The sequence below is a fragment of the Aspergillus tanneri genome (assembly GCF_003426965.1).
Source record: "Aspergillus tanneri strain NIH1004 chromosome Unknown AapTan_1_pilon_pilon_pilon, whole genome shotgun sequence".
NCBI classification, from domain to species: Eukaryota; Fungi; Ascomycota; class Eurotiomycetes; order Eurotiales; family Aspergillaceae; genus Aspergillus; species Aspergillus tanneri.
This window is the reverse complement of record NW_022984628.1, coordinates 973,953-989,259: the sequence shown is the minus strand read 5'-3', so window position 1 is coordinate 989,259 and position 15,307 is coordinate 973,953. Positions and strand designations below refer to the sequence as shown.

The following is a 15,307-nucleotide window of genomic DNA, read 5'->3' as shown; positions in this document are numbered from 1 at the left end:
CTCATAAAAACTTTAATTGCTGGGATTAACATACTATCCTGGAAGTATCTGTGAAAGTTTGGTTGTCTAGGCGCTAGTCTAGAGGTAAACCACTTGACTATAAAAAGGTACGAGACGGCTGATCGAGAAATCAGTCACATCTAGCGCGCTATATAGTAGGTAATGAGGGCATCCTTCCTAGCCCGAGTAATACTCTAGTTTTAACCCATGCCAGTATCCACTATAAGTGTCTTGGTTTCTTGTTAATATGCATAATATATTAAGTCTTTGACACAATGACTTCATTTATCTTGACCCTGATGATCAGGAGGAAGAAGGATCTATGGTCTCGTATTAATTTACTGGCTGCAATCTCCTCTAAGCGATCTCACAGAGAGTTATAATTACGCAGTAAGAGCATCAGTAACTTGTGTACTGTTGAAAAATTCATTATAAAGTTATGATCAAGGCTGCTGTAGCATGAGAAGAAGCATATATTAGCTATCATATAATAGACAGCCAAGGCAATCTCTAAATAAATGCGACCTACATAATTGTACTACTCATTTTCCTCAGTTTATATTTCACTGGCTGACTTTAACTATACTCCGTAGAGGATGATGGATCAGATATCGTGAAACAATCAGCAAAGGAACCAACCCATGGAAGTTTCAAATTGAAAGGCTTTTAAGGTAGCTCTAGACCTTCGCACAGCCCGCCAAGATGGCCTGTTTGGCCCCCAAACCGGACCCTTTTTTTTTTTGACAGCCAGCCAAGAAATAAATTACAGTAATGTATACAGTGCTTTCTTAAGATTATATATAGATACTTAGATAGTACAAAACTATTACTGTAATTTATTTCTTGGCGGGCTGTCTTGGTGGGCTGCGGGTGAGTACGTCCCCGCATGCCACGAGGTCTAAAGGTACGTAACTGCTTTTTTAGCTTCAGAACTTAAATCGTTCGAAGGTTCCGAAGAACCTTATGCTGTAAAGAACCCTTATATCTCTACAATTAAAATGGTATTAGAGAACGATACTGCAATAATTGCGACATGTAATTCCCAACTAAAAATTTCACCATCCAACTACTTACCTTCCTAGTCAAGTAGTAATTATTATAATGATTGTAAGCCCAGCTGTGCGCTAAAGACCACTATGTGTCAGGTCTTAGACCCAAGAGGTATGGCTTAGGGCGCTAGATGCAACCGATCGGGAGATCAGTTGTCTTTGTACCTTTTTGGTCGAGCGGTCAACCTATACTAGCGTATAGGTAAAACTACCCCGTCACTATGTTTGACTCAAACTGCTGCATACGTACTTGATTTTCTAGAGACCCCTTTGTCTTTCCCTTTCCATTTTAGTGCTCTCCCCACAGACTTCAGGTATCCAGTTTGACACACTATGTATTTATTTCTTATTCAGAGACCACCAGCAAAAGTGCCTTGCGCTGATACGGTCGAGAAGTGGGCCAAAGGGGCGGTAGATCCGAGAGTTCTCACCTTTGAAGACCGTCAGAAACTGCTCTGCCGGCATCCCTATGCTGAATCTAATGCATTTGTGAGAAACTTACTGGCATGGATTTTAACACGCTGGTCGAGAAGGCAGCCCGCACAGATGAGCTGACATATGTGGAAGGTTGGCTTGTTTCGCATGGTACAGCCTATTGGATGGAGACGGGAAATAAGGAAATGTTAGATGTAATCCGGTGGCCTGCTGATATTCGCGACAAATATCTACTCGCTTTGGATGTCATCCAGACGGAAACCGACCGAAAGGCGAGGAAGAACGGTAATATCGCTGTTGAGAGATATCAGCAATTCCTGGAGGAACGTAGGAACCAGATATCCGTGGACGACCGCAAGAATACCCGATGGGTCAGTTGGTTCCCGTGGATGCATGAATTAGAGAAGCGGCCAGAGCAATTTTAGGGCTTTGTCTGCTTTCGCACCTCATTTCAGGATGATGCGGCCTGGAGACATTTCACCGCCGCGGTCGATCTTAGTGTTAGTATGCTGCGGAGTGAGGCTTTGGGGCACCTAATTATCTGCAACAGCGCTGGAAGATTCAGTGGGTGAAGGATCCGACACTGGATAATGCTATGCTTAATGACCTCTGTCAGTACTTCCAACAATTGCGGGACAAGAATAAGATTGAGCCGGGGCTGAGATATGATACCTTCCTATATGCCAACCAGGCTGCTATTCAATCATCTTTGGACCATTTTCCGTTACCAGAGCGTGGCTTTGTTATGACCGCTGATCCTTCTCACAGCCTAAGTAAACTGCCATTTACCCGCACGGGTTCGAGTGCGAAGTCGTTGTCGCTCTAACGGCCGTCTTTACTTGTTTCTACACTCAACTGGTTCCACGGGGGTATTCTAAAGATGATACCACCATTACACGGGAGGTACGACAGAGCTGGGACGTGATTTATCTTAAGTCGACAAAAGTTACCCTCCTATTTCCTCTCTCAACCGGACGTAGAACTTTCAATGACATTGATAATGGTTGGTCAATGATGATACATGGTCGCTGGCTAGAGCTCGGCACAGATATCTACAGATCAAATTCTGCCATCCTATATACAGTGATACCCAGGATAAGACATAGGGGTGGTGCTACTGACCAATGTACCAGTCGAACGCCGATAATACTTTCCCGTGGAGAGAAGACGTGGGAAGAAATGGTCGCTGCACATGTTGACTCATATAAAAGGAGTATACCTGAGTTCAAAGTGTCACCACAATCACGCGGCGTCTTGGCTAGAAGGTCTACAGCATTGTAGGGACGACTCGTCGGCTTAGTATTAGATAGCTAGGTAAGATTTTCGATCATATTTACACCCGAACAAATTTCTCCACATAAATATACCCTGCACAAACTGAACCATATGCCTCTTTGACTCCTGATTAATTATCAAGTTACTTTGAGAGGCGAAACTAATTAATATGTTCTACCCTGGCTGATATTAGCAAACGCTCCCAACATGCATTCGGCTCTGCTCGAAAAGAACACAAAAGAAAAAAAGAGAACAAAACGAGGTCAACACCTAATAGTTGAAATAATAGGGCTGGGTGCAATTTCCAACATCGGTTCCAGGGACCCCGACAATGGGAAGTGGCTGGTGCTGCTGGTTCTGAGGCTGGCTAAAATGTGGTTCGCTATAGTATCTCAACGGAAGCGATTGTGTGTCCAGGGAAACGGGGTGGGAATTCTCGTCCTGAAACATAGCAGCGTTGGGCATATCCAATGGGTATGGAGTCTCTCCTTCATGGGTCCGCTTTTGACTGTTTAAGGGCGGCAACGAGGACGAAACACAGTTATTCCACATTGTAGGCAAACTGGTATTCAGTGTGCTAGTATCTTTACTGTTGTCAATAGTTTCGATTGTCGGCGCGCTTCCAGTGGTCGGGAAGACAGAAGTGTGAGACTCCATGTCAGGAACCGCTCTCCTGTAGACCGGGTTGATATCCGATTTAATCATAGTGTTGGTGGGAGACCCTACGTTCTGAGCATTGCCGACGTCTGGAAGGTGCACGAGAGACACGTAGACAACTGCTTGTCCGTCTATTGAAACGTGAGGATAGTTCTTCGATCGGCAGCAATATCGTGGGACTTACCGGTTCTACCGCTGAGGTACCTTTCTTCCTCCTCTCGGACGCGATAGATTTCATCCAACACTTGCAACCGCTCGCTGGGCATAATCTGACGCCGGATTGACTGATCGGCTTCCTTCAGCTTCTCGACGCATATCGCGTGACTATCTCGCAACTCACACAGAATGTGAACCAGGAGCCGGATTCTCTCTGTAAAGGGGTTAGGCAACGTCTAGACTCAGGCAAAATTGAGACACACCAGATTTGAGGAGATGGTCAGGCTCGCGATGGGTGACACCGGATGGCCACCATGTGGGTTTGGTCATCTCCGGATCAAACTGCTGAGAAATTCCAGAGATGATCTTCCGGCCATTGTAAGGGTAGTTTACCTGCTTGCGGGGCTCGACAAGCTTGATATATGCCTTGGCCAGTATTCGGCAATTGATCTGCTGCAGTCCTTCAAACCCCTTCTCGTAGTATCGTCGCAGCAGGTTGCGGTCCTGCACCGGCAGCATGGTTTTCTGGTGGCAATTGATACTCATTTGGACGACGCACTCGTGAGAGACACACTTTTTCTTGGATTGATGGTTATCCGGGAGCCTGCCACGTCGTTAGACCTCCATTTATCGATTTACACAACTACGAAAGCTCTAACCTCGAGGAACAACGAGTCAGATCGTGATCTAACGACTGTGGTGACAGTGGGCTTCCTCCCCTTGTGTCTTGTGGCTTTGGCACCTGGGAGTCTGCTTTCACCTATTAACCCGAATTATGATATCCAGGGGGGCACAGAGAATTACCTGGAAGCGTTGAGGCGTCACATCTGCTCGACGATGCCACGGCTCTCAAGAAACAGTCGGTTACGTTTGGAGATAAGATTTCTTCGCAATTATTCGCAATAGAAGGTGAAGCTTGGAAGCGCAGTTTTCCGTTCTCGTCTAGGTAGATGAGAGCAAAGTGCATATATCTCGATCCGTCTAGCGACGCATCCATAGAAATAGACGCCTGTGTCTGGAAGTTTGTCAGTATTTGCGCTGTTCTCCACGCCCATACCTGTGTTGGAGTACCATGGGGTGTGGCTGCAGTGACCTATATTCCAAGAGCTTGGAGTGACTAACGATCCCGTCAATTAAATTCTCTTGTTGCCAATCAGATATGGAGAGGATGAACCTACACTCAACAAAGTTCTTCAGAGAGGCACGGGGCCCAGCATTCTAAGATGCAGCAGTAAGTCACCAATGTGCGGCTCCACAAAAAATAAGCTTATAGGACCTTCCTGAGGCGTCTCCTTTTTCGAGACGTCCAACAGCGCGTTTTATATGCGTCCGGGCGGCAAGCGAGCAACCCTAGGTGGGGAAACATAGGGGACGGAAAAGAAAGAAAGGAGAATTCAGCTTCTCTGGCAATGATTCTACAACGTATTGAAACTGATCAGCCCAGATTTGTGTCACTAATGTGCATGGCCATATGTGGCACAACATTTGACAGGATCTCTTCCGCTCGGATGTATTGGGCGTACAAACTACTGCCTTGCTGCATTATTATCGCCTCCAATGATCAGCTGCCTAGGCAAACGAAACCCAAGATCTGATCGTATTTGGATCACACTTTCAGGGCACATACATGGGGAGCAGAACTTACTTTCTTTTACGTTTAGCCGTCAGTGCCCACTGTTTTCGTTGGCGTCGCCTAAACTCTAGCCATTCTCAAGCGAAGTCACAGGCCATTATGCTACTCCGTACAGTTCCAAAAGCTCTACAGTTTAGGGCAACTGAAGACAGGGAGACTTGTTTTGATGTAGTTTTCCTGTTTTAAGGTTTTAAGGGAAAGTTAGCGTATAATCATGAGCAGCTTGGATGTCTAGATTGGATATTGTTGGTGAGTACCCCGTACTCCATGCTGTGGGGTACGTATGTCCGGCTATGTCACTTCTCCAATATGCTTGCTTTTTCCCCTTTTCGATACTTCTAATTATTTTTCTGTTCGCCACCTGAGACTCCTTGCCTGATACATCGGGCATCAGGCATTGATGGATGTACTGTGCCTCCATACTGAATACTGCATTTCATAGAACCAGATCAATATAAGGCCATCCATGAAAAGAGACCTGACACCATGTCTTACAAAGAGACAATACCATACGTGTCTCACTTTACATCCACAGAGACAATGCAGATTCTGACTTCAATTGACGTAGGTGGTTTGTCTCTTGCCCAATCCGACTACGCACTAGGAGGATCAAGTATTGCGGAGAGAACAGGATGATGCAAGTGAGACCTGGTGCCGGCGGAAAACGGTTGCGAGTAAATAGATGGCTTGGAGCTAGTCATGACCCCTGTTATTCTATTGATGCTGCACGGCTAACTCAACCATTGCCGCTGTTATCCACATGGCGAGACCTCAAAAGTTAATCACTGACTCGTAAAGTCTGGACTCGTCTAGCTTGACAGTCTCCCGTGCCAACCCGACTATACGAATATATTTACGGGAGTGGACGATACCTAATGGTGTGTGTGGAGTACGTAGACACTGGCCACACCGAGACATGCGCCTTTTTTCCTGGCCTTTTCTTTTCCTTGGACCTTGCAACGTACCTAGCACCGGTCTTCGAGCCATTCAGTTCGGCTCGGTTCCGGGAATGCTAGTTACTCTACGGAGGGATTACGAAATTTTATTGACCATCCAATCTGGACGTTTGGCACTCGATACTCCACTGTCTCACTTCCTGAGGTGATAAATCACCTCTTGATAGTTAATTCATGTCTTCCGCCTGTTCCATGTGGAAATTTGGTGGTGCAGTATTGAACAGGGTTGTTGCTGATCGCCCAGCGAATGACCACTGTTACATGCAGATGGTCATGCTCACCTCCGGATTTCAAAGGCTCGTCTATACTTATTGGTTCTTCTCGATAATATTCGCTCCGCCCTTAGCGCGGGAAGAATCGTAAACTCTTTGTACCCATCCGATATGGTTTCTTTCCTTATTTTCCCCTCTTTTGTTTTTCAAAGTCATCCACGGAGACAAAGAAGGGGGGAGGGGGGAGATAGAGAAATGAAAATAAAAATAGAAAAAATAAGTTCAGCGGGGCAGCTGCAAACTCGATGTGTCAGCAATCATGTATGTACGTATGTACTCTGTACTCCGTAGGTAGCATGGCGCTTATTGCATATAGAATATGACCCGTCGCCGTGTCTCAGACGACCTCAGAATAAGGGTCCCCGGATACAGTTTCCGACTCATATGGGTCCCATCCCATTGGTACCGATGTGAAGCGGAGCATGTGGAAAATAGTAATGGAGATGACCGGACTCGATAGTCCATGACCACTACCAGATAAAGTATGGAAAACCCTGGAGGGAACCACTCTGCCTCACTTTAAAACTTCCGATGTGCGATGGCTGGCTAGACGCAGATCACTGGACAGGTAGAGCGCGCCCAGTTCTAGGTTTCTAGGTCTATTTGGAAGAACTGGCCAGATTCTTACCGTGTTTCTAGAAATAATGAAATGCCAACAGTACCTTACTGTCACTGAGTCAACAGGAAGATAGGAATAACTAGCAGTTAGGAGAAATGCCAGCACATACATGCTGTACATGATCACTTACCTGTCATGGAAGCCAGGATGAGGACCATTCCCCAGTACTTTTAACTCCGACTATTGCGAATAGTGCCTCTCGAGTCATGGATACATGATGGAGACAATATCTCGGGAGTATTGAGAGACGGAGGCCACTGACATGAGTGAGATCAACCGCACCTATGGCATACAGTATGGAGTACTATGCAACATGCTCCGTGCATATACGTATGCCTATAATGATTTGATTTTCAAGCAATTAAGGCCGAGACCAGCCCTTCTCTTCGCCTCCTTATTCATAGCAGGACGTCCGGACATGGACACCTATGCAACGTTTAATCAAGCCTTAAACCACTAGGACGACTATCGACTCCAGCCCAGGTCGGTCAACGAATAGGGTCCCCTTGCCATTTTCCCTGGGGCCGAGACTCACCTACCGACGGGAGATCTACGAAGTCAATCTATACCGTCCGGAGTCCCCGTAGATACATACATAGTCATCGTACTATGTAGTAGTCAGGGTTGGTCCTGGTGTGTCCCCCACCCACGACAAGGAAACCGAGTAACCAGGCTAAGCGATAGTCCATGTGATGTGTCTCCCGATCGACACCGAAACGGCGGCGGTGGAGAGGGTCTTGTCTCATCTTTCGTTCTAGGACTCTCGACCAGTTGTTTGATATTGGAGGATGCCTGAGGTGTGCATTGTCAGTGTTCTCTGTAGAATGTCACTGTTCCGTCAGTACGTCGAAAAATACCAGTCAATCGGGGGAACTCTATGGCCAAGTTATGTATAATTACATGTATTGTGCATATCATCCAGTACCGTACCTTCTTTTTCTTTCCAATTCTCCATTGAGATTTCCCATTCACCTTCACTCCTTTGGCCTGCGTGTTCTCTTTCCATCTCTTCAACTCCCACATTCTCTCTCTCATCATTCCAACTGACGACCTTCTCTCCCTGGCTCTCCACACTTGGCATCATTCCGATCATTCTAGTCCTACCTGCAGGAACGCTCTCCCTCCCCTGATTGATCGGGGACGACCTGGCACTCCACCGGCCAGAGTCCGCCTGAGTCCGCTGCATTAGTCTGTCCACCCCAAGGCTGATCGCGCTGGATCCGACCAGCAAATCTCTTTCTTTTCCTTCCTGTCCACACACAGTCGATCCATGTTCTTGCGACCTCCTTAATCTCAACTAATCTACGGACTACTGGGTACGACGTCCGCTAGTTAAGTCTAATTAATTTCTCTCCTAGACTATTACTATTATTTACCGCCCATCCGCCAGCGTCAGCGTTTGGGCCTGCCTCCTCGGTCCTATCTGCCAATCATCATTACGGTCTCCATCGTTCCTTTTGCCATTTACTATTTATTTTTATTTCCTTCTTTTTTTTTAAAAAAAAAGAAAGAAAAAAAGATAAGAATTTTGTTATATATATTTTTTACCTAATTACTTCCAGAACACTTCGCTCTGGGGTATTCTATTCCCGCGAGTCATTACAGACTCCGGATTTTGAAACACTCGGATCGATCGTTGTCCGTGCGGTTTTGATGGCAGAACTTTGACGAAAACTAAGAGACAATAATAATATAATAGCAACGGATTAGAAATTACCGTTGATATTATATTATTGAAGCAGGTTTATATAATTCATACTATTTAAGAAAAGGAGAAAAAGAAAAAAACAAAAAAAAAAGTGATCTAAATCAGCGATCAACGTCCACCATGGACCCCAATGCCCCCGGCTACCCTGTGCAGCAGCACCCCTATCCTGTCACGCCCCAGAATCCACAGGGTCAGCAATTTCCTTTCTATCCGAACGCTGGTTCCTCTTTTCCCCAGCAGAAGAATCCCTCCCATCATCCACACCAACAACAGTCGCTCGGTCCCGTGCCTATACAGCCCGGTCCAGGTGGAGCTATGATGCCGCCAGGCTTTCCGCAACATTCGTCCGGTACGTTGGATCGTCTTCTTTTTTTCTTTTTTCTTATTTCTCTTTCTTTCATGCATTCTTTCTCTCTTTCTTCTCTTTTTCTCTTTTTAGAAATTATTATTTGATTTTCTTTCGTTTCTGTTTGGATTGCGTCGCGAGATCAAATTCCACGGAAGGGCACGGCATCTGGAGGCTTCATCCTTAACCCAATTAGGCCAGGCTCGCATAATTCTGGTCTAATGGTTTTTGGATAGAGGCTCTCCATAGTTCTTCACCATCAGACGGCACTTCTCTCCCTGATTTTTGCTTTGTTCCCCCTTGAGCAACAACGTCGGTGAGGAAGCCGCTAACGGAATGCGTGATCTTCCGCCGAGCAGGACCCCACGCCAACTTCTCTGCGCCATTCACCCAGCCACCTGTCCCGACTACGATGGGCCAATTTTTACCACAGCAGACAACCTCGGCGTCAAATCTTCCCACCACTACAGCTCAATCCTTCTCTCAGAACATCGCCTCTATGTCGATGAACGACATGGCCTCTACACAGCAACACCGACCCATGCCCCAGCCAAATCCATCCCAAGCGCCCTCCCAAGCGGCCGCTCAGCCCCCGTCGCCCGCCGCGTCTGCGCGGGAGAGAGCTCGCGTCTCTATTCTTCTCGACATCAACTCGATGTTATTGCAGGAAGTGGTGAACCTGCAATCTGCAGGGAAGGCGGGAGGTCCACCCGCTCAGCAGGGTTCACAGGACAACCACCACGCGTCGGATCAGATCGCCGACGCTACCAAGGGCCCAGTCCAGAAGCCTAGCTCGGAATACTTCGAGTGTATGCGACGGCTACAAGCCAACCTGGCTTACCTAGCGACCGTTGCCGACCGGGCCAAGAAATCTGGCGGAGTGCCTCCGCCTAACCCAGGCATCATGACACCGCCTCCGCACATGCCCGCCATGAACGAAATCTATAACAAGCTCAGTGAGCTTTTCCCCCGGACGGCGCAGGGCACCCCTCACCAAAGTCCTCAGCCCACACACGGCAACGGCAAACCGAGTCCCTCATCGACTGCTGAGCCCGTTGTCTGATACGCGTGAGGGCTCCGTCGACTGAGAACTTGCGTTTCACCCCGACGGTAGCTTGAAGGAACTTTCTCAACACGAACCGAATGAATAGGGCCGCTTGACGGTATCTATATGGCGTCCTGCCGAAATTTTTTCCGGCCTCGGATGCGAGTACCAGCCGTTAATGGGAGGAGAATCGTAGGTCGCTGACCCCCCACGCTATTCTCCGACATCCTTCATTCTTGCGAAACCCCTTTCTGCATTGTGTGCACAACCGGATGCCATACGCGCAGACGTGATCAGAATATATGCGTGATACCAATAATCCCTCGGGTAATCGCTTCCAGAAAGGGAGTCTATCGACGGAAAGGGCGTTATCTGTCTAGTCTTAGGCGTTTACTCGGCCCTGTCCAGTTGTGGGAGGAAGAAAACTAGCGATTCGAGTTACAGTCGGAGAGGAAGAACTGTACCTAATGGGATGGAAGAATGTTTTGTGGATTTATTGTGTATAATACGTCTGATAGAAGCGGGACTATATAGCATCCATGGATGACACCATATAGGGTGTGATCGATGGTCGACACTTGCACGTAACCTTGCACCACCTACGGAGTAACGTATCCAATCCTTCTCCCTCCATGTAGCAGCACTCTATTGTCAGTTGATGCTATCAGAAGACTATCTATGGTCAAAGGATGTACGACGAGGATGAGAGGGAGGGTGATGGTCCAATCAGCAGCCACAACGCCGCTTTCCGCTCTCGTTGTTTCGCCTGACCTTTTTTTTTTTTTTTTTTTTTTTTCTGTTGTCCTCCCTTCATCTCTGTCGTCACTCCCTCGTCCTTCGTCCGTTTTGTCGGGGGATCTTGTGAATTGGATGTCTTGTGTCTGGATCCCTGTGTGCAGAAGGAGCTTGTCTGTCGCTGCTGCTACTAATCATCCTACTAGTCCATCTGCTCTTGCCGTTGCCGCTACCTCATCTACTCCTGCTGCGGCGCCTACGCCGACCCCTTCTTCTTCGTCTTCTCATCTCCCTTTCCCTGCGGAGTCGAGTCTTGCCCGCTATTCACTGGTTCCGTGGTCGCCCATCCCTAGTGTCCGTCCTACGTTGACCACCTTCCCGGATCCCCGTCGTCCGCTGGTCGATTTTCACGCAAACTCGTGGTCAGGCGTCTTCTTATCGGCCGCTGGCAGCGTCAACCATCGAAGCCCCATCCGATCGCTTTCTTCCCTCGTGCGCTCCGCTCGCACTCCTCCAGCCGCCTACAATACAGCTTTGTCTCGGAAAATGGATATGAATGGAGAAACGGGCCCAAAACGTAAGCGCAGTGCCATCGCGGCACCCGCCGAGCGTCCATCGAAACACCTGAAGCCCGAAAGCTCGACATTAACCCCCGGAGACTCGACCCCCGCCAACGGCACCGTCTATGACATCGAGGACGAGGAGGATGCCAGTCGGGTACTGACCATTGGACCTGCTCAGGCGGATTCGCCAGAGTGGCAAGCTACCATTGAGGAGGTAGTGAAAAGTGTGGTCTCGATTCACTTCTGCCAAACATGTGCCTTTGACACGGAACTGTCGATGAGTAGTCAGGCTACGGGCTTCGTGGTCGATGCCGAGAAGGGTTATATCTTGACAAATCGCCATGTGGTCTGTCCCGGTCCTTTCTGGGGGTATTGTATCTTTGATAACCATGAGGAAGTAAGTGGGCAAGCAAGCAAGCAATCAATCAATTAATCCGAATTTTGATTGAATCCTCGGACAAAGGGACATGGCGCTGATTGATTATAGTGCGATGTTCGTCCCATATATCGGGATCCAGTACACGACTTTGGTATTCTCAAATTCGACCCCAAGGCGATTCGATATATGAAGTTAACGGAGCTGAAGCTCCAGCCGGCTGGGGCTCGTGTGGGTTGTGAGATCCGTGTGGTGGGTAACGACGCCGGCGAAAAATTGAGTATTTTGTCCGGCGTCATTAGTCGGCTTGACCGAAACGCGCCCGAATACGGGGATGGCTACAGCGACTTTAATACCAACTACATTCAGGCCGCTGCAGCCGCCAGTGGCGGCAGCTCGGGCAGTCCTGTTGTGAACATCGACGGTAACGCCATTGCTTTGCAGGCTGGTGGTCGTGCAGATGGGGCTGCAACTGACTACTTCCTACCGTTGGATCGCCCGCTGCGTGCGCTAGAATGCATCCGTCGCGGTGAGCCCGTCACGCGAGGCACCATTCAGACCCAGTGGATGCTCAAGCCTTTCGACGAGTGTCGTCGTCTGGGCTTGACTCCCGAATGGGAGGCCACTGTTCGCAAGACGGCCCCCGCGGAGACGAGCATGCTAGTGGCTGAGATCATTCTGCCCGAAGGTCCTGCCGATGGGAAGCTCGAGGAGGGCGATGTCCTCCTGCAGGTGAACGGGAAGCTGCTCACCCAGTTCATCCGGTTGGATGACATCCTGGACTCGAACGTTGGGCAGTCGGTGCGTTTGCTGGTGCAAAGAGGCGGTCAAAATGTAGAACTGGAGTGCCAGGTGGGCGACCTGCACGCTATTACGCCCGACCGCTTTGTCACGGTGGCCGGAGGCACCTTTCATAATCTGTCCTATCAGCAATCGCGGCTGTATGCTATTGCCACTCGTGGTGTCTACGTCTGTGAGGCCGCCGGTTCCTTCAAGCTGGAAAACACTCTATCGGGGTGGCTCATTGATTCGGTGGACAAGCGCCCGACTCGCGATCTGGATGAGTTTGTCGAGGTGATGAAAACCATTCCCGATCGCTCCCGCGTGGTCATCTCGTACCGCCATATCCGAGACCTACACACGAAGGGGACCAGCATTGTGTACGTCGACCGACACTGGCATCCAAAGATGCGGCTGGCGGTCCGCAATGACGAGACCGGGCTTTGGGATTTCTCCGATCTGGCCGATCCCATCCCCGCTATCCCTGCAGTACCACGGAAAGCCGACTTCATCCAGCTCGACAGCGTGACCCAACCCGCCGCCGCAGAGATCGTGCGCAGCTTTGTGCGGGTGTCATGCACGATGCCCTTGAAGCTGGACGGCTACCCGCAGGCCAAAAAGACAGGATTCGGGCTGGTAATCGATGCCGGCAAGGGACTGGTGGTGGTGTCGCGAGCCATCGTTCCATACGATCTCTGTGACATCAACATCACTGTGGCTGACTCGATTATCGTCAATGCCAAGGTGGTCTTCCTGCACCCGCTGCAGAACTACACCATCCTCCAGTACGATCCCAACCTGGTGCAGGCGCCCGTTCAGAGCGCCCGGCTTAGCAAGGAATGCATCAAGCAGGGCCAGGACACCATCTTCGTGGGGTTCAACCAGAATTTCCGCATTGTGGTGGCCAAGACCGCTGTCACCGACATTACCACCGTCTCGATTCCGGCCAATGCCTCTGCGCCGCGCTATCGGGCTATTAACCTGGACGCCATCACGGTTGACACGGGTCTCAGTGGGCAGTGCTCCAACGGGGTTCTGATTGGTGAAGACGGGGTTGTCCAAGCCTTGTGGCTGAACTATCTCGGGGAGCGCACGCCGTCGTCGCACAAGGATGTGGAATATCATCTGGGATTTGCGACACCTTCGTTGCTGCCTGTGACGTCACAGATACAAGAGGGAGTGATGCCCAAGTTGCGCATTCTAAACATGGAAAGCTACGTGGTGCAAATGAGCCAGGCCCGCATCATGGGTGTCTCGGAGGAATGGATCCAGAAAGTGACACAGGCCAATCCGTCGCGGCATCAGCTCTTTATGGTCCGCAAGGTCGACTGTCCTCCGGCCGGCTTGACATATTCTTCGACCGAATCCTTCCAGGAGGGAGATGTGATCCTCACCTTGGATGGGCAGCTGATCACGCGGGTGTCCGAGCTGGACATTATGTACGACAAGGAATTTCTGGAGGCCCTGATTGTGCGGAACGGACAGGAGATGCGGATCCAGGTGCCAACTGTGCCCACTGAGGATCTGGAGACGGATCGAGCCGTGGTCTTCTGTGGTGCCGTTCTGCAGAAGCCGCATCACGCGGTCCGTCAGCAGATTTCCAAGTTGCACAGTGAGGTTTATGTGAGCGCGCGGGTATGTAATTAGCGTTGGTTCTTCCCATAACCGAGTATATTTTCTGACCATGAGCTAGAGCCGGGGTTCTCCCTCGTACCAATACGGCCTCTCCCCAACGAACTTTATCACCGCCGTGAATGGTGTCCCGACTCCGAATTTGGATCGCTTTGTAAAGGAGGTCCAGAAGATTCCAGACAATACGTACTTCCGGTTGCGCGCCGTGACATTTGACAACGTTCCGTGGGTAGTGACCATGAAGAAGAATGACCATTACGTGAGTTTCTATCTCTCATTTCTTTTTTTTTTTTTTTTTTTTTTGGCCTACTTACCGGGTGGTAGTTCCCCATGTCCCAGTACATCAAGGACCCGTCGCATCCAGCCGGCTGGCGAACCGTGTCTCACGACAAGGACAAATATAAAGACGGTATTGAACCGGATGTGGCGAATCTGAACCCCGACGCGATGGACGAGGAATTTGAAGAGGTGAGCGATGTAGAACCAGACAAGGAGTAACTGTATACTAGCCAGGTGACACTATGTATATACATACTTAAAAAATCACATCAACACAATGATAGGAGAGCTTAAGATAGTTGTCGGTGGCACATGGAAGTTCCTGCCAATAATTTTGTCCTACATCTACAGGAGTCATACATATATTATCACATCCTCTTAGTCTATCACCACACTCATGATCATGTGATGTGTCCCTCGCTAATCTTTGATCGAGTTAGTTCTGTTACCATGAATACCTACTCGCCCAGATAACTTTTGGGAAATTTCTTCCTTTGAACTACATAGCATAATAAAGAGAAATATCGCATCAAAGCATCATTGGTCTAGTGGTAGAATTCATCGTTGCCATCGATGAGGCCCGTGTTCGATTCACGGATGATGCATTCTTTTTATTTCTCTAAATATTCTTTTATATTCATTTTTTTTTTTTTTTTTGGTTTTCTTCTTTTGTAATTCTTTTATTTTAATAATAGATTGTCCTCCTCGCTTTTATAATACGGAATTAAATTTGATTCCTTATTCTGCTAGGAATAGCTACCGCTTTTGGATTATTCTGTTTGCCGGTCTCT

The 15,307-nt window shown here is 48.8% G+C and overlaps 4 protein-coding genes and 1 non-coding gene across 5 annotated transcripts; 4 read left to right on the top strand and 1 right to left on the bottom strand.

Annotated features, from left to right (window-relative positions):
* Positions 1 to 1,555: 1,555 nt before the first annotated feature.
* On the top strand, positions 1,556 to 2,310 carry ATNIH1004_002358 (uncharacterized protein; the record flags this gene model as incomplete). Its single annotated transcript, XM_033567052.1, has 3 exons — positions 1,556 to 1,855; positions 1,940 to 1,984; positions 2,035 to 2,310. The coding sequence occupies 3 exons, from the start codon at positions 1,556 to 1,558 to the stop codon at positions 2,308 to 2,310; spliced, it is 621 nt and encodes a 206-aa protein (XP_033429047.1).
* A 719-nt stretch (positions 2,311 to 3,029) lies between these two features.
* On the bottom strand, positions 3,030 to 4,091 carry ATNIH1004_002357 (DUF2841 domain-containing protein; the record flags this gene model as incomplete). The annotated part of the gene is made up of 3 exons (XM_033567051.1): positions 3,030 to 3,547; positions 3,601 to 3,786; positions 3,836 to 4,091. 3 exons carry the CDS (start codon positions 4,089 to 4,091, stop codon positions 3,030 to 3,032), a joined length of 960 nt encoding a protein of 319 aa, XP_033429046.1.
* A 4,789-nt stretch (positions 4,092 to 8,880) lies between these two features.
* Positions 8,881 to 10,169, top strand: ATNIH1004_002356 (uncharacterized protein; the record flags this gene model as incomplete). The annotated part of the gene is made up of 2 exons (XM_033567050.1): positions 8,881 to 9,109; positions 9,463 to 10,169. 2 exons carry the CDS (start codon positions 8,881 to 8,883, stop codon positions 10,167 to 10,169), a joined length of 936 nt encoding a protein of 311 aa, XP_033429045.1.
* A 254-nt stretch (positions 10,170 to 10,423) lies between these two features.
* ATNIH1004_002355 (putative nuclear serine protease HtrA2/Nma111) lies at positions 10,424 to 14,735 on the top strand (the record flags this gene model as incomplete). The annotated part of the gene is made up of 5 exons (XM_033567049.1): positions 10,424 to 10,440; positions 11,093 to 11,846; positions 11,937 to 14,240; positions 14,299 to 14,496; positions 14,562 to 14,735. 5 exons carry the CDS (start codon positions 10,424 to 10,426, stop codon positions 14,733 to 14,735), a joined length of 3,447 nt encoding a protein of 1,148 aa, XP_033429044.1.
* A 315-nt stretch (positions 14,736 to 15,050) lies between these two features.
* ATNIH1004_002354 lies at positions 15,051 to 15,121 on the top strand. The gene has a single exon. It is a non-coding gene; the product is annotated as a tRNA-Gly (tRNA).
* The last annotated feature ends 186 nt before the right edge of the window (positions 15,122 to 15,307 follow it).